The sequence below is a fragment of the Grampus griseus genome (genome assembly GCF_964374135.1).
Source record: "Grampus griseus genome assembly, chromosome: 5".
Taxonomy (NCBI): Eukaryota; Metazoa; Chordata; class Mammalia; order Artiodactyla; family Delphinidae; genus Grampus; species Grampus griseus.
The window spans coordinates 129,406,836-129,426,954 of NC_138998.1; the positions used below are offsets into that span (position 1 = coordinate 129,406,836).

The window sequence follows — 20,119 nt, forward strand, 5'->3', positions numbered from 1 at the left end:
GATTCACTTTGTTATAAAGCAGAAACTAAGACACCATTGTAAAGCAGTTATACTCCAATAAAGATGTTAAAAAATAAAAAAAAAAAGAAAAAGAAAAACTCCACAAGAAGAACTTTACCATAAGCACTTCTCCAGATCACTCCTTTTTTCTCATTGGTTTAAGTCAGATCACATGCTCCATTCTGAACAATTCACTTTCAGTAGGGATTGGGGTGCCAGATTCAATCCTGAAACCTGGGACATAACCATGCTGATATAAAGAAATGATTGTGGGTAGTTAAGAAGAGATAAACAAGCAAAATTCAGTTCTTGTGAGAAGAGGAGAGAGGAGAAAAACAACTATGAGGGCAATGAACAATAGGCTACCCACATGCACTTACATATTTTCTTTCCACTTACATATTTTCAAATGTAGATATATGCATTCCCCCAAGCAAGAAAACTGAGCAAGCTATCTAGTTATCATATCCAAATATAAGCCTATGATATCAAGGAGTCCTCCCTCTCAGGTATTTCCTACTCATGATACTGCCATGTTTCCAGAAGTTCTCAGGACACTTCTATGAAAACAGCTGGCCTCATACTGATCAAATAGAAGAAAGAGAATGACACCTCAACATTATAAAATGACTCAAAAATTGTATTCCTTTTATTATAATAAAATGCATATGTGGTTAATTTCATCCATACGTAACATGTTTGTTTCATTACACAGGTTACTGCAGTCAGTTAATATTGTAACCTCAGAATTCCATTAGAGCTTGCATAAGTCTGTAAAAGGGTCTTCTAAAAAGTATTTTGACAGTTCCTTCATGTAAAACAGCCAAGCTAGTACTTGCTGAAGCATCACTGCTGTCTCTGGAACTTTTGTTCTTGGATCTGACCCATGATTAGTTTAACCAAAGTAAGATATCCTGATAAGGCTGAAATGACCACTCATAGAAGAGTTTAGGATAATCTCCTGCCCAAACTCTGATTCCACTTGCCAAAAATTCCAGGGAACTAACTCTGTATTGGCAGATAATTCTTCCAATCAGGGAATCTGCTCCATAAATTAAATATTTCTTTTTAGACAAATAACAGTAGATTTGGAATTCCCAACAGACATCTTTTAAAAAAATTAGTAGTAAGATTTATGAACTGATATCAGATTAAATGAGTTTATTTGAAAGGAAAAGAGATCTCTTGTACTATTTTTAACTAGAGAATTAAGGGGGAAAATAGAAGAAAACAGAATGGATACTCTCTGAGATAAATTATTTTAATATTAATAGGATTTTAAAAAATTATCATTTGTCTAGGTAGTAGAAAATAGACTCCAGTCAGATAACAGCTGAGATTAACTTTGAGGGATATAACTGTGAAGTCACAGTCTAGAACCCTTAAGCTGATTGATCAGCAGTAGAAGCCAGATATACAAGTTGGTTGGTAACAAGAAATTTGGCAGATCCTAGAAGCCATGTATGCTGGACGGCAAAATCTGGATCCATGGCTCAGGGAAGGGAAGCCACAGATTCCAGAACCCAGGGGTCTGAAGCCACGGGATCCACAGCCTAGTGAGTAGCAACTTCTAGATCCATAGCCCAGGCAGTAGCCTCTGCTGGACCCACAGCTCAGAGATCCAGTGTGAGTTGACCAGCAAGGAGTGCAGGGAGTGGAGGTCCTTGGATAGTAGCAGAATATCTGGCAGGGACTGGACACCACACGGTACACCTGGCACCTGGTGGGCTCATCACAGGCCTCCTGACACCCACTGTAGAGAGAGGAGCCCAGCAGGCAGGTGCTAGGAGAGCAGAGGTCAGTGTTGTAGACCAGGTCGCTGGGCTGGAAGGAGCCTGGGTAGCGCAGATAGCCTCCAGGGGAGCGGGACGAGAAGTTTCCTAGGCAGCAGTTGTAGTACATGTTGACAGGAGATGTGAGTTCAGCTGAGTTACTGTGAGATGTTCTGATATCCTTGGCTTCTCCCAGCCGTGTTTATATATATATATATATATATATATATATATATATATATATATATCCTCAGTACACTGGATGTGATGCAGACCCTCCCTGTTCTTGTGCATGTCTTGTCATGAAAACAGTCAATTAACCTAGGCTATAATTATCACTGAACACATTCCTGTGTTTTCTTAACTGCTGTTCAATTATTCTGCTTTATAGAAGCCACTCTGCTTCTTTCTCTCTTTTTTCTCTCTTTTTTTTTTTTCAGAAATTAGGTGTGGTTTGCCTTCAAAGACGTTGGTCCTGATGCATAAAGATGGTGCCCTTGCTTCCTCACTGAGATTGACTGACTTTGTGCCTGAGTGTGTAAATTGTGACTCCTAACAGTCATAAGTACCTCCCTCTCAGATATTTATATATGTTTTATGTAGCCTTTACTATGTGTAAAACATTGCAGATTGTGGGATCATTTAATCCTTGTAACCACCTTATGAGATAGGAATTATCACCCATTTAACAGCCCAGGTGTGACTACCTCCAAAGCCAGCAGGAAGAGCAATGCTGTGCTGAAGCTTAACCTTTCAGCTCCCAGACTCACGTGCACAATGAATACCGAGGTGAGAAAAATATTTCAATGTGATAACATTTGCATTCTGTCAGATGTGCCTACCTATACATTCTTACCTCTTTTATGGAAAACCAAACACAGCCACCAGATTCCTAATGCTTTCGGTTATTTTTTTTAGCATTCAAAGTTACCATGGAGATGGTTATTTCAAGCTCTTCTTCTATTTGTCCTCTCATTTAGCTTATCATTAAGCAACTCATGTTTGATCCTGCATGGAGTTATTGAATTCCTTTTCCACATGACACAGAGATTCTTTGGCAAACACGTAGACTATCACTGAGAATAATTGCTGAAAACTAGTATACCTTGAGTGAGTTGACTACCAATGAAATAGATTTGCAACAACTTGAATTTTAATAGTGTGCTAACCTTTGCCAACTCAGCTGGGAGTGAGAAATGAGACACCTTAGAGAGTGATTCATTTCACTCCTTACTGAGCTTCTCTTTTGTTCATCGTTCTTGAAAGACAAAGCAGCAAAAAACGTACTTTCATATTAAGTAGTTAAAATTAACCTTATCACTATAAAAAAATCAATGATAGAAAAGTCTTAGAATTAGAAATGTCTTTTTTCTCACTTATTGTAATATTCAACTCCTGCCTTAAAGCATCTTTTAGAAATTGGAAAGCAAAAACCTATTTATGTAATTTGATGTTTTCTATTTGCTTCCTGGTGATTCTTTTCTCTAATCTTCTACAGCATTTGCTTATCTGGCACAATGGAATAGTCTGCCCATTGTCTTGCTTGCAAATTTCTACCAGATGTCTTGCTCGCTTCCCCAAATCCTTCTCATCCCTCAAAGCCAAAATCAAATTCCTCATGTCTGACAGGTGTTCATCTCAACTGTTTAAACTCTTCTGCAATAAGTGTCTTAGTATCATATTAGCTATCCATTTGGGTGAACAAACATACACACACACACACACACACACACACACACACGGAGGAATTGGAAGAGATGTCTTTTGAAATGGATTGTGCAGACTGAGTAACATTTCAGTCGTTTGAACTTGCAGGACAGTCACATACATTGTAAGAGTGGAGTACGCAGAAGTTCCTCAGGATCAACAACAGGGTTTAATTTTCTTTGATCAAGCATCTGGCACACAGTGAGTGCTCCAAATTATTTATGAAATGAAGGAATATATCAAATCATTAACTTTTTATTTTTACAAATAAGTGCATGCACACTAATTGTCTTTTAAAACTTACTTTTAATACAACATTGAGTATAAATATCTCTTTCATAATTAAATATAATCCCCAAATTAATCATAACCAGTTTAGTGCTTAAGGTTACCCTAGATCTCTGCCCCTCACCTCCAGGCCAAGCAAAGTTACCTTTGTGGCCTTGATCAATCATTCCTTTCTCTGTCCAACAGCTTCATCCCCATCCATTCTAATGGCTCTGTTTTCTCAGACTTACAGACATAGCTAACCATCTTCAACCCAAAAATCTTAGTGTCATTTCCTCCGTGATTATATAGCTCTTCTTGTTTTTAAAGACAAAATTCTCTAAAGATTTGTGTGATCAGTTTGTCAACTATCTAAATTCTTATTGTCTTTTCAATAACCATGTTGTTTTTCTCTGATTTAACACTCTTCTGAAATTTCACTGGTATGGTCAGCAGTGACCTTTATGCTGCTAAATGTGGACATTTGGGGGATGATCCTATGCAAATGTTTAACCACATTTATCACAGTTAACTGTGTCCCTGATCTTGAAATATGTTCATCTATGAACTTCTGTGACATCACACTCCCGATTTTCTATCTAACTTCCACCAAATTCAATTTACCATTAGTTGGATTCCTGTTTTTTGAGGCTTACTGCTGATCTCACCACTTATTTTCTCTGTAGGGGAGGTAGCTCCCATTCATGACTTGAAATACTGTCCATATTGTGTCATTCAAATGTATATTTCCAGTACACACCTCCTTTTATTAAAATTCTAGACCCAGATATCCAATTACTAGCCATTTCCATTTAGAGATTTTATAAGGCTGTCAAAATTGTATGTGTATAAAATTGAACTTTTATTCTTCCCTAGGGAGAAAAAAAATATTTTTTTCTCATCTGAGTAAGCAGTATTTTGAAAGACATAGTAGTTTAACTCAGAAACTTTGGAATCCTCTTAATATATGCAATCCACTCTAAATATGTCCCATTCTATTTTCTAAACTTATCATAAATCTCCCCAGTCCTCTTACTGCCTTCCTTCCAGTCTAGGGTTTCTCAACTTTGTCATCATTGACATTTTGAACTGGGTATTACTTTGTTGTGGAGAGTATCCTGTTCATTGTAAGATATTTGGCAGTGTCCCTGGCTCTATCCACTAAACGCCAGTAGCACATCACACACAAACACACACACACACACACACACACACACACACACAAACACACCCACACACAAATTATGCCAATTAACAATGTCTTCAAAAATTGCTTGAGGGCTAAAGCAGTTCTGGTGAAGAACCACTGTTCTAGTTCAAGGTAGTCTCCTTTCTTGGTGGAACTACTGAAAATGTTCAACATTGCCTATTTCATTTTCAAAAAAATGTCTTCTCCAATCTTTTCTCTCTATCTCTGCCTGATCAATCTTCTTAAAACAAAAATCAGGTCCTGTCACTGTCCTGATTAAAACTTCTCCATTGTTTTCTAATACACGTATGATAAACACAAATACTCTACATGGTTTGTAAGGTTGCATGATCATGCCTCTAACCTCATCTTCACACCATACCCTTTCCCTCTCTCCCAAACACACTGCCTCTGTTCCATAATTAACATAGCTTAAGCTTTTTCCTACCACAAGGACATGCTCTTTCTTGTGCCCTGAATGTTCTTTCTTCATCTGGATAATTAAGATAATTAAGCCTTTCCTTACTTCTTAACCACCATATCCTAGAATAAATTAGGTTCTCCTGTTATGATAGCTATCATCCCTGTAATTAATTTCATTATTTTTATAACATATTTATTTTTTAGACTGTCTTCTAGGCTAGAGCAGAGCAACCAAAACAAACCAGTCCATGGGAGTCAGTTACCATCTGCTGTGAGACAAATAATGTATGTCAAGTAAATGAGTGTATTGCTTCCTTCATTAAGAACTCCTGCATGATTAAAAGATGTTAGCTTAACTAAATCATAGGTTTGATAACACCATTGATTCACCTAGTCTATGACCCTTCTTAAGTGGCTCATCTCTGACTGTAATCTCTTGGGAGAGACAAAAAATATACTCTTTGTTGTTCAACAGTGAATCCTCAGCTCAAGAATAATCAAAGTTACATAGTTGTTTCTCAACAAATACTTAATGGATAAATTAGGGAATTGATGGGATTATCATCACCTATCTTCTATCTTATCCTGTCTCTCTCCCTCCAAACTTTTGCTTGATCCACATATACCTTTGGATGTTTCACAAAAACATTAAACCCCGCAGAGGCTCAACTGCTCTCCTAAGCCATCTCCTGAATTAGAACAACTTCTAATTATTTTGCACACTATTATAGTTACATTAACCCATCTATGCAGTTCTTGGGATATATCCATGACTTCCCTTTTCCTCACTTCCCATATCTGATCTTGGATAAGCATACCTTGCTATTTTTTTAATCTCCAAAAATGGTAAAATCCTTTGTTTTTCTATCTGGCCATAACTCAACTATTTGTCTGTTATTATAGGTGGTCTCCAGAGCCCCTGGTCTTGCCTATCTCAACTCTATTTCCTATGCATTTCTCACAATGTTGTTTTTTTTTTCCTAAAGTCTATGTTGGTCTTTTCAAACTCGAATTCAATTTCCTAAGTCTTTAATACAAATCATCTTATGATCTGACCCCCAATTAGTTCATACCTAGTGTCTCTATGCCCTAATTTTATCTTCAAAGGATACTAGATTGCTTCCACTTAGCTTAAGACTGAAGGCAAAGAAGTCAGTCAGGTAAGAGGATCTTTTTTCAAGAAGCTCAGAATCAGTGATGAGTCTTGGAAGAGAGAAGATAACAGGCGGGACCAGAGACAGACAGGAGCCAGATGACAAGGGGCTCTGGACATTCTTCAGAAGTCCAAAACACTTTGAAAATCAAAAACATCCTTTAGAACTAATTTGGTGGTGAAAGAAGGCATTCTCTGTTCTCTGGATAGAATGACATGATCAAACTAATAGAAACTGTGCATATACTTTTTTCTTCCTCTTCTTAGTGTGGATATATTGTGCCTCAGAAATAAACAAATATGTTTGATTATAGGGTTTTTTTCTCCCAGATACTACCTGGGTTATTATATTACATACAGTTTACGCATTCTATTATCATTCTAAAGTCTGAAAAAACTGGATTCCAAAACTCAGCTGTCCGCATTGGCTTGGACAAGGGAATGGGGATCTGTAACAATGAGAAGCCACTGATAGGTTATAAATATGGACATAATTAGATCAAATTTGCCTCCTACAGAGATGACTCTGTCTGCAGTGAGAAGACTGGATTGGAGGGTCACATAAGAGTACGAGTGGGCCCCGGTTGGGTTCAGACCTGGCAATGTGATTTAATAGCCTATATTCTTAACTACAGTGTTTGACTGCCTCCCATAAAGATGGTTATTAAAGCTCTACAACATGTGTTAAATGAGATGAGAAGGGGGCCTCAGATGGCACCCTGAGAAAACCTTACATTTAAGGAATTGGCAAAGTAAGAGGAGCCTACAAAAGACTGAGAAAGAATATCCAGTAAAATTTAAAGAAAATTGGGAGTGTAACAAAATCAAGGTGAAAATGCGTTATAAATAAACCAAAGAAGTCAAAAGTATTCAATGTTGGAGGGAGGTCAAGTTAGATGGTCCTCCTAGATTTTAAGCATGTCACTATCAAATATTATATATCTATATGTGTATCTATATCTATCATTTTGTTTTGCTTTGTTTTGTAATTTAATATGGAAATGACCACAGTTTCAATAGTGCTCAGTACATTGTAGAAGCTAAAAAATAAACCCTTGTTAAACTAAACCATCTTTTCCAACTTTCTCAATATACTAACATGGAATTTGAAAGCTATAGAGAGTCATTTCAAGTGAATTCAGCAAGCACACATTAGAGCACAAAACACTGTTGTGGGTGGTGAGGATGAGCAGGGGACCAAGAAAGGGCCCTATCCAAAAGAGATATGCCTTCATCTGATTCTGGAAAATGAGAAGTATGTTAAGAGAAGATAGGTGACTTTAAAATGTGTTACATGCATGTAAACCTAATCACTTTTGTTCTTCTTAAAGATCCCTCAGCTACTATATAAAGCCAAATAGAATCTTATGCCCTTTGCATTTCACATGTTGTGAATTATTTTGAATCTTATGTTTTACATAGGAAATAATAATTCTCTAATTAGAAGTCATTTTAGACTATAATATTTTCCTACTTATACAAATGGATTGTCTTAGCTCTGGTTTTACAGATTGCTTTTTATAAAATCAATGACCAAAGTTATCCAAGTAGTAATTTTTCCAAGTAGTTAAAAAAATGCAACCCCAGTCAGCCAAAAACTCTTTAAAAAATTCAAGGAAAGATGAATGTGTTTGAATTCCATGAAAATTTATTCAATAACAACATTTCTGTCACATTGTAGGAGAACAAGAACATATGAAATAACCTCATGATTTCTTTTATGTGTAACTTCTTTTAATATCTAACATATAAAACTCTAAGGTGGTTTCCCAAGTTTGACTATTCTGATTGTGTAATGATGACAGAAGTAGTAGGTAGTTGGTGGTCAGTCCATCCTGAAGTGGGGATTGTGGTAAATGAATAAAATAGAAAACAGAATTTCATGTAGAAGCGTGAAGAGGCATTAAGCTGCTTTACAGAAGCCAGGCTTCTAGGCTGGTCTGTAGTAAGTTGACAGGACATCGCTAGTAAGAAAGTAGTTTGCATGGCAGAACCTGGGAAGATAATTCAGGTTTTGGGAATCAGAGGATTGACAATTTAAAGACTGGGAGCCATTGAATTCATAGTGTCTGGAAAAACAGATCATTTATGGCTGCTGATGGGCTTTTAGCAGCTCTCTTGAGAGTCATTAGAGAGAAACTTTTCTTGGAGGAGACTGGGAGAACAGAGGTCAGTGAGTAGACAAAGTGGCTGAGGTAAGACGGGCCACAGGAAAAGACTGGCTAGACCAGGAATTCTCTAAGAGAAAAGGAAGAGAAGTTTCCAACCTAGCAGCTGTGACATGTTATCACTACATCTACTTCATTTGTTAACAGTGTCAGAGAAGGTCTGAGTGTTCCCTGCTGGCCTAGAGGGCTTATGTGCTCTCAACCTGTGAGTGAGATGTTTTTGACAGCCAACCTCAGTATCTTTCTATACTACAATTTGCATAAGAACATCTCCTTAGTGTGTTGTCTAATTACAATCAAATAGATTAACACCATGATAAATATGCTTACTTGTATTTTATAGCCAAAAGACAGTTTACAGTATTGCCTTGGACTTGAGATGATTGTTGCATGCTCAGAATAATTGGTCATCATTGCTGGTTTAACTTGTGACTCAAAGGGTCATTTACAGGATGCTGAGTTACAGGTCTTTTCTTTCCTCCCTGCTTTTCAGCATTATATTTTATTGCAATTCTTTGCTCAATCATTCCCAATATGGTGTCCCATATTATAAAGCATGTACTTATGCTCAGTAACAACTGATACGTGTGATATAAATGGTGCATAAAAGACAATGATATCATTGCCTGATCATGATACTCTGTAAGAATCAAATGTTTTATGGAAAAATAATTCTGCTTAGCTCTCTTTACCAGCTGGATGAATATGGAATGCCTCATATAAGTGGACTTAAATTATATTAGAAAAGAAGATGGAAATTTTAGCCCAAATACTTTTAAAAAGTAATCTACTATCAAATGTATAGCATGTAAATTTTGAATGGCCCCTTAGGGGCTATGTTTATAAGCAGTAAAGCAAATACCAAATTATTTTCTTCAAGCCCATTGACAATTGCTGAAAAAATAAAAAAATTTCAAAGCAATGTTTCAGATAGTCGCATTTCTGTATTATATGAGGGTGGGCATTACACCTAAAGATCCTTGATTAACCTAACTATAGGAATTTGGTGGCTTGAGGGTAGACAGACATTAGTGAAGACCAAGAGTTAAAGGCACAGAGATAAGATTGCCCAGGAAAATCACAGTATAAAAGAAACATTAAATAAATAAATAAATAAATAAATAAAGGATTAAGAAAATGCTAAATTAGTTTACACCCAAGGTAAAAACTTTATATAAAACTTATATAAAGAAAATGGATTAAAACATATTTATTTGCATGTTTATGAGTTTTGGGAGGGAATGGAGTATTCTATTGTATACTTTATTGTGTATTTAAAATGTTTAGGAATTGAGAGCATAAATAGTTGGTTTTGGGCCAAATGAAAGATATGATGTTTATGGCTCATCAGAGAGTTAGGTCAATGGAGCCATACACATTTATTTTTTTGGACATAAGTTACATACATTTATAGTCTAATAATAGGTAACATTTATAGAGTGGTTTCTGTATTCAAGGAACTCTTCTAGTTGCTTCACATATCTTATCATTTGCTCCTCATTGTAATCTTGTGATATAAATACTATCATCATCTCTATTTTACATTTAAGGAAATTGAATATGTACAAGACAAATATCCAATAACTGTTAGAATCAAGGGATTCAAATATACATAGTGTTTCTTCTTAAACCCAGTTTAAATGAGTTCACTCTCAAAGCAGACAAACTGATGTCCAAGTAAAAAAAAAATTATTATCGAAATGCTTACATATTCTAAGGACTCACTCTGAAGCATGAAAACTCGGAAATTTTCTAGGTGGGGAAACCAAAGTGGGGACCCAGACTGAGGCATTCTGAGGATCAAGTGATCTCGTTATCTGGAGGGTGGCAAGGGAGCCCAGGCCCAGGTTGGGATGTCAGTTGGTTAATAGACAGGACAGCACTGATTCCTTTGTCTTATTAATGGGCTTGATCCCTAGCAACTCTGTACCTAATATCAGATGAGCTATCCTAGTTGCAGTTGCATTTTGGGAAGAAGGAGTCACTGCTAATAAACATGTTATGACTTACCAAAGAGACTTGCTATTCAGGAACCGTGTGCATAACAACAGGCAAGAATTCTTTGGACAGTATCAATTCTACATTGTTTCAGCAGGTTGAAGGCAATGGGCCTTTATTCTCTACTCATATTGGAAAGACTTCAAAGTTCAAGAAGCAATGATAATAACTTATGGTATTCATTTGTTTTGAATTTCAAGAGCATTAGTAAGCAATTTTCTGTTTGGCATTCCCAAGAGAATCATGATAGAGACATGACTGGTACTATTACCCCCAAAAATAGAATCTGGTGGGCTAATGTGTGGAACTTTGTTTCCGTAGTCATGTTTTTCTGACTTCAGTGTCTCTCATCATATGCTACAGTGATTTATAGAGATTTATCCAAAGTAGTGTCTCAACTGGTAAGGACCCTTTGAAGGAAGGTTTGAATATTTTTTGCCTGTTTTGCTCTCACCCAACATAGCAATCAGTGAAGATTTAGGCAAGAAAATATATTAAACTAGTTACAAGTAAACTTTGGAACACACATTTATTTTTCTCCATGTTTGAAAAAGCAGTAGTTGTTTTGCTCATGCTTGAAATAGAGACGCCCTTTGCATACATTTTGAAATCTCAGTAATGCAGACCAAAGCCTATTGTATGCTCTTCCTACTTGCTAAAAGGAGATTAATATGTTAACACTAATTGCCAAATATATGATAATCACATCATATATCAAGGGAAATGGGCTCATATGAACAAAGACATCTGAGGCACAATACCTTCCATAAATTCAAAATCTAAACACTCCTACTCTTCATTACATAATTCTCACATATATTCCTCATAACAGCTCTATGAATTAAGTAGTATTATTTTCACTTTTCAGGAAAAAAAGCATATTGATATGTTAAGTAATGTGTAAGAAATTATTTTAGTAAAAACTTTATAGAGCCAGAAAATGAGACCAAATCTCTGTCTTCAGATATTTCATTACCCAAGCATACCTTCTGTTTGTTAAGCCACAATATAAAGCTAACAAATGCTGAGGACCAAATGCATGACACAGATGAGTCGAAGTTTTATTACTAAGCTCTTGAACACTTAAAAATAGGATTAAAACGGAGAAAAAGAGGATAATACCCTAGGCAAAGTGTTAAACCACATGACAAAAGGTGTTGGGTAGGAAAGTAAAGGCAAGCCATTTTAGAATTCGCACCACATTCTTGTCTAGAATTTGAAAATGAAAAACTTGCTGGGTAGAATTCCATCTTATGACTTCAATAAAGACAGACTTGCTGCACAAAGCATTCTTCCCCACATGTCGACAATCGATTAAGAGAACATTTCCACATCACTATCCCAGAATGAAGTTTGTAGCTCCAGAGGATGTGCTAAATGTGGTTTGACTGTTTGTTTTTCTTGCTTTACCTCGTGCAATAATAGACCGTGAAAAATCACCCTAAAATTGTTGAAGCGAAAGCATTTTTCAAATTTGGTTTATAAGCTGGAGAAGATGAACAATCAATGACACCATTTCACCTTGCAATATCCAATATTCATCCACAGAAAGTGTAGCCCCCTGGAATCAATTTTATGGTCAAGACATTAACCTCTGTGGTCATTTGCCCAGCAGGAAGAGTAAGCTGTTAAAAACACAGAATCAGCCACTATTCACTTCTTTTTATGATTATGAGTGTGATAACAGCTTCCTCTTCAATTACGCGACTGGGATTATTTTTCTGGTAAAGTACCAAAAGGAGTGTGTATTTCAAAAACAAATTTAGTTATTGTCTCTTTTCAGAAATTCCCTGAAATAAGAGAAATAACTCATTACCTGGAGTTTGGATTTTGATTAAAATTAATTTTTACTAAAAATTACAATATTATCTGGACCAAAAAACTTAGGAAAACTCATGCTGTGTCTCTGCCAATTTCACCATGGAGAAGTGAGGGAAGGAAACACTAATTCTCCCTTCTTCATTTGGAAATTCACAATATGCTTAAGCATAATTAAAAACTCTGAAAGGGGAAGAAAGCAAACCTGATTAACTTGGTTAGTCCAATATTCATTGTGTAAATGCAAACACTGTATCTCATCTACTAATATCCCTTAAGAACAGTGTTCCAAGAAATAAACATTGGCAAGTGGGACTTCAGTCATTTGGGATTGATGGGAGTGGAAAGATTTGACTGATTCCATTAGGAAACAAAATAGAGATTCATGGGGAAATCTTACAAATTCTGAAATAGACACGAATGGAACATGGAAGAAAAGAAAAACTCTGGGCAATGTCTAATCCTTTCACTTTATTCCCAAGGCCCACATTCACCCTTAGCAGATTAAGAGCTCTCATACATCAGCGATAACTGCATCCTGTCACTTTAACTGACAGACTTTAGTATGCCTATATGAATCTTCCAGAAACATCCATCATACAACTTATAACACATTTTGCCAATCAATAGCCTACTTATGTTCTCAACATACAGTTAACTTTCATTAAACTTTTTTTTAATAATTAGGTTTTTATTAAAATAAATAGGCTTGCAGAAATTTGCAAAAATAGTTCATAGAATCCCTTTAAACTTCACTCTGCTTCCCCCAAAAGTGACATCTTATCCAACTGTACTACAGTACCAAAACCAGGAAATTGACATCACTGAGATACTGTTAGCTAGATTACAGATCTCATTCAGTTTTACCAGTTTAAACACGCACTCATTTGTGTATGTGTATAGTTCTATACAATTATATTTCATGTCTAGATTTCCCGTAACCATGACCACAATCCAGACGAAGAACTGCTTCTTTAATGGTTAACTTTTTAATGTTAGGAAAATTAAAAAGTGTAATGAATCAGAAATATGGACCTCCATTTTGCTCTTCCATATTTAAGTATGTTATTTAAGTTAATTAAATCTGAGGTTTTTAAAGATGAGTAAAGCTGACAGTAGTAGTGTAGGGATTGAGGTGACGTGAGGGATGGAATAGGGCAAGAAGTCAAAATATTGCACCCCTATGTAATCATCTTTTCCTCCAAATTACAAGCAGATGCAGTACCACTAGAAAAGAGTACACTAATAAAATAGACTAGATCCTTCTATGATATCATGTAATTTCTTTTTTCTCCTTAGTTTCTATAATGAAGAAAAAAATGATGTTTACACTGTTGCAATACATCTATTACTATGTTTTACAGTGAGCATTACTGATTTCACATTCTGTTGTCAGACAAAAAAAAAAAAAAAACTCTGAGACTTTGAAATAAGAGACATTGGAATGAATTACCCTGTGGTCGATCTAGTTCATGTTTTAGGGTATTGCCCCTTTTCATTGTTTTTCATCTCTTGTATAATTCTATACACTGTAGAAAATTGATAATAATGCAAATGATTCTTGTCTGTTAAAATAAAAATGGTTTCTGTCTAGTGGAGTTTTATTGATTTTTTCCTCTGTGTACAGTAACCACTTTGTATCTGCCTTTGTAAATTTATTTCAGCATCTCTGACAGCCTATATAAGTGTGTTCTGTGAGTTCTCTTTGAACCAGTTGTGGCTTCTTAATGGTGACCCCCTCATTCATTAATGAGTTAAATAAAATATTTAATATGTGTGTTTTTCATTTGCATGAGGATCTTGATTTTACTTTTTTGAAATGTTCTGTCTTAACACTATTATGTTTTACATTGCATCACATTTTAAACATTTTCCTTCTGTTTTTCCCTCCCTGGACGACACAGAAGAATTTAAACTATTACGGGGGACATTAACAGCTCACCTCTCACATGCCACTATTAACCTACTATTATCATATAAAATATGGATATGTCAGTAATGTTGGACTATTAGGAATCACAGATCATCAAGGACCATCTCATTTTACATATAAGGAAGATGATACCCAAAGAAGTTAAGTGATGTGTGTATGATCAAAATCTTTTTTTTAAATATAATGTCTCCATTTCTTTTATTTATTTATTTATTTATGGCTGCACTGGGTCTTCGTTGCTGTGTGCAGGCTTTCTCTAGCTGCAGAGATCCGAGGCTACTCTTCAAGTGGGGTCTACTTTTCATTGCGGTGTGCAGGCTTCTCATTGTGGTGGCTTCTCTCATTGCAGAGCACAGGCTCTAGGCACATGTGCTTCAGTAGTTATGACACACAGGCTCAGTAGTTGTGGCTCATGGGCTTAGTTGCTCCACAGCATGTGGGATATTCCCAGACCAGGGCTCGAACCCGTGTACCAGCATTGGCAAGCAGATTCTTAACCACTGGGCCACCAGGGATATCCCTAAGATCAAAATCTTGTTAGCAGAAGAATCAGAAATAGAGCCTAACTCCAAACATATTTTTTACTTTATTTTCCTTTATATGGCATCATAAAAAAGATAGCAAATTAAGAGATTTCAGAACTCTAATCTACCTATAGAAATCCTATATATAACCACATTCTTATAAGTTGAAAATTTAGCATATATTTCACAGGAAAAGAAATATTTATTTAAAACCCAGAGTATTCAAAGAATACACCAGAATACACACACTAATGACAGTTTTGGTGCCAATGAGATAAATCTCCACAATCTCATTTTTCTCTGTCATTTTCTACTTGCTTGTAAGGATCTAATTCATTGCAAAAATAAGCCTTGATATAAAACATTCTAAGATTTAATAATTTTAGTGGATTAATCAAATGGAAGTGTTAAAGGACAAAGGCTACTTTTCTCTAAGTACATGGCTACTTGTCCTATTATAAGGGGGGCTCTTAGAACAAGTACAGTTGATCCAGGAGAAAGACCACAGCCCAGTAAGAGAATGTTCATATTTGACAACAGTTGATTGTGTAGGAAAGGTTTAACATCATTAGAATCTTGTGTAGCCTTTGCATGAAAAATTTGTTGATGGATATATGTATATGTATAACTGATTCACTTTGATGTATAGCAGAAACTAACACAACATTGTAAATCAACTATACTCCAATAAAAATTAATTTTAAAAAATAAATAAATAAAGGGAAAGTAGGTCGGGCAGCAGAAACAGAGTCCACAACCCCCAGTTGGCAACCGTTGTGTCCTTAGACCAAAGACTCCATGTCAGGAGTTTGGTAGGGACTGTAAAATGCAGCAGTTCTCAAGTGGCATGCATGTGACAGCCAACACAGGGCATGATTAGAGAGCAGAGGTATATGCAGACAAGGACCAGGGCTAGGATGAGGACAGTGGAGAGACTGAGGTGCAACACTGAAGGATGCCATCACTTGCACAACCCTGAAGTGAGTGTCCCCATAAGAATGAGATGCTCCTGGAAACCAAATTGATAGGATGAGAACAAACATAGCAGGACACTAGGATATCAGAAGATCTCTATGGGCACAGTTAGGGGAATTCCCAGAGCAGCACTACGTAAGACATGGTGAGAGGTATAATTTCCTGTTGAGTAGCTGGGTAAAGTATTTTAAACTTGAACTGTAACTCACATTCTCTTGGAGTGCACTGTCTCTCAAGTTATAGACTGCATCCCTAAACTCTTCCCTGTGTGTGTTAGCATTTTATTAGACTGCTATTTGCAACTGAATGAGTCCCCACTCACATAAATAATCACATTGATTTTGCAACCTGAGAAAAACATGAGCCCCCAAATCATTCCTGCATATTAAATCTGAAGGTTGATCATCGACTTCTTGTCACCCCAGACACAAAGCTCAGGTTTTTTCAGTCATAAGTGTTGCTTCTGTCTCTTTTCCTGGACATGTAGGGTTAGGCAATTGCACTTTTAATGATTATGTAATTTCTTACCTCTCATTGTCCACATCTCACAGTTTAATGAGAAAAAGATCTTGCAGTTTTCCTCCCTAAACCCCACATCATATTCTTTCAAGCAACTGTGCCATAGCTTATGTAGTTGGCTCTTCTTAAAGGTCTCTTCACACTCACCCTTCACACACACCCTTCCCACCAAGATAATGGGAGTAAATTTGTCTCTCTCACTAGATGTGAACTAACTCTTGGAAGACAAAGGTCTTGGTTTTTTCTAAGTTCCCTTGTGCATTTTTCAGAGAAGAACTCTAGGTAAGGTTAAAGTTCAAAACATATCTAGTGAGCTGAGTTCAGAACAAAGAGCTGATGTTAAAGGGCATTAGACTTGGGGTAGTTGTGAACGACCAGAGTGAGCTGGAGAGTCAAGTGCCCTATGTCACTCTGAGCATTTTTGTAACGTCTGATAGATCCCAGTCTTCCCTTACACTCTCTGTCACCATCATCCAAGTCAGTCACCCACCTAATGTTAGCTGGTACCTAGAGGGGGAATGTGGAGAAAAACAGAGTATACATAGGTGATGGAAAATCACTGGGAGAGAGAGAGAGAGATGGGAATGGGGAGGGTGGGAGGGATAGATAAGACAAGAAAAATGGGAAATATAGAGAGATATTAGCAGTGATGTGATACTAAGAAGATATTGCAATGCAGAAAATGAAGGATGCAAAGAGTATTCATCTTGTCTGATCCCTGCAATCTTCACACTATACTTTGAAAAGTTTAAATATTGAGACATTCTAATGTATGTATTTCCTCTCCTACACTTTGGCTCCTTGTTTCTATTTTTGACCTCTCACCTCAAAGATTCCTTTAGAATGGGAAATTCTCCAAGTCATTCCAGAACTAGATCCTCTATGTCACTGGGTATCCCTTCCTTCCATCTTGGGTTGTTCTCAGTTTTAAACTTTCCTCTCTACTCATCACTCCTTGGTGGGCCTGGGGCCTTACTTTACTTGAAGTTAGAAGCTTCTAGTTCCATTAGGTTTGCTGAATGTGTTCCCAGGACTTTCTCATGGGCCATGCTAGTATGACCCCTTTGAATTCATTTTCCCAGTGGTTTCTTTAGTCCACATGTTACTCATTCCACATTACTTCGAGAAGAATTCTTGCTCAATGCTAATGGCAATAATGCAGACACACAGGATCTTTTCATCTTACTAATAAAAAATTTAACTGCTTATTTATACAAAAGTCAATGAGTAACTCTGCACCTAGATGACACGTTACTATTAATTATAATAATAATTATGTAATTATAATTATTACATTAAATGTATGTAACAGAAATCTTATTTTATTTTAATTAGTTTAAACCAAAAGAAGACTTTATTGGTCCATATAATCAAAGTGCATGAAGGACTAGTAAAACTGGCTTAAAGGATGCTGGGAACCAGAGACTCCTGGATCAGCAGGAACCTTTGTGTCCCTCTTCTCTATTTCTTTATTTTCTGTCTCTTGAGCAGATTTCTGTACACAGGGGACCTGGTTCCCACACCCCTATGCTGAGCCATGATTGTCTTTGAGTATAAGTGAAAAGAGGCCCTCTTTTCTCAAAGTCACTTAGAAAAAGCTTGAGGACGAAGGAAGGCAAATTAATAAACATTCATAGCACATGATTGGAGCAAATGGTAATCTTTTTTGTTTGTGTGTTTTTGTTTTTGTTTTGCAGTACGCGGGCCTCTCACTGTTGTGGTCTCTCCCATTGTGGAGCACAGGCTCCGGACGCGCAGGCTCAGTGGCCATGGCTTACGGGCCCAGCCGCCCACCCGCGGCATGTGGGATCCTCCTGGACCGGGGCACGAACCTGTGTCCTCTGCATCGGCAGGCGGACTCTCAACCACTGCGCCACCAGGGAAGCCCGCAAATGGTAATCTTTGATATTTATTTTCCCACTCATGAAGAGTTATTACTAAGTATGCTATGAAAAAGTTTTAATTGAATTCTGGCCACACATTTAGCTGCTGAGACAAATAACTTGTTCAAATGAAAAGAAACCCAAAGTTTATCCTGTCTCAGATCTGAATAGATCTCTCTCTCTCTCACAGGCACACACACACACTTAATAATCCATTTCCTGTATATTTAAAGACAACCATAATGCCCTTCAACCCATGGTACTTCATATTTTGTCTTTTTCATACCAATATATACAATTTACACAAATATTTGTTATACTATAACTATTTCATCACCAGAAGTGACATCTTCTGCACAAACTCTAACTCAATACTGTTTTGAAAATGTAAAATCAAAATAATATATGGTTGTCGGCACAAGGTGTCCTTCTTGAAAACATAATGAGAATATTGACTTAATTATGGGCATACTCAATAATAAAAATCCTACCAGTTTTGTTGGTGGAAGACACACACACTTGTTAGCCCTTAGGCAATGGAGTGCCCAGAAAATTTCCTATGCACCAGACTTGACACCATTTCCTGAAGAAATCCAAACTCATTCCTAGAAAGAAGTACTCTGAAGGCCTGTAGACTCAGAGATAGATTATAAATCAAACTTAAAACCAATAAAGAACAATGAGAACATATCAGTTGCAAGAGTGAATGAGTTTATTAGGTCAAACAAAACTGAATTTCCATGTATCTTGTAAGAAAATATTTATGTAATTCTGAACCAATTGTTTCAATAAAATTACAGACATGGACTCAATATTTTGGTCATTCATTAATCTCACTGAAAGAACTAGTCTGTCAGCCAGTGCTTGATGCTAGAGAAGGGATGAAGGCCTGATGGAGAGAGGAGTTAGCTAACATTTCTGAAAAAGGCTACGATAACAGTTTTAAATAGAGACAAACATGTTGCTCACAGGGTCTGGAAACTCAGAAAGTTGACCTACAGAAGGCTGATCTATAGGTTGCCCTATAACCAGAAGATTGAAAGCTCCTAGAAGCCAAGTATGTTGGGTAGTAAAATCTGGATCCATAGATCAGGGAAGGGAAACCATGAACTCCATAACACAGGGGTCTGAATACACTGGATCCACAGCCCAGTGAGGAGGAACTTCTGGATCCATAATCCAGGGAGTAGGAGCTTCTAGATCCATAACCCAGGGAACAGCCTCTGATGGACCCACAGTCCAGAGACCCATAATAAGTTATCTGGAAGTGTCTGCAGAGCATGGAGGTCCTCAGGCTGTAGCAGGACATCAGGCGGGGACTGAACACCACACAGGAGGGCTGGCAGGTGCTGGGGGAGCAGCAGTCAGTGCTGTACACAAGGTTGCTGGGGTAGGAAGAGCCACAGGAGGAGCCTGGGTAGCTCAGGTGGTCCCCAAGGGAGTGGGAGAAGTTTCCAGAGCAGCAGTTGTAGGACATGGTGACAAGAAATTTGAGTTCAGCTGAGTTACTCTGAGGAGACTCTCTGAGTTTTAACGTCATGATCTGGACTTCAAGTATATATTACTCTTAGACCTGGATGCATCACTGTCCAGACAGATGTTCCCTCCTCCTTGCTCACCGTTTTAGACGAGCATACCTCTCTAGGTTATTGCTTCAATTTAATTTATCACATCATCACATACTTAATTATGCTTTAAGCACTCAGATAAACTAAGAAAGAAACTACTCAGTTTCTTTTCCTTGGAATTTGCTGTGATTTGATCTTCAGAGTTATAGGTGATAACATTTT

The 20,119-nt window shown here is 37.0% G+C and overlaps 1 protein-coding gene across 1 annotated transcript; it reads right to left on the reverse strand.

Annotated features, from left to right (window-relative positions):
* Positions 1-1,395: 1,395 nt before the first annotated feature.
* On the reverse strand, positions 1,396-19,806 carry LOC309823202 (uncharacterized protein; the record flags this gene model as incomplete). Its single annotated transcript, XM_082655344.1, has 3 exons — positions 1,396-1,925; positions 16,902-16,953; positions 19,324-19,806. The coding sequence occupies 3 exons, from the start codon at positions 19,804-19,806 to the stop codon at positions 1,396-1,398; spliced, it is 1,065 nt and encodes a 354-aa protein (XP_082511470.1).
* Positions 19,807-20,119: the final 313 nt, after the last annotated feature.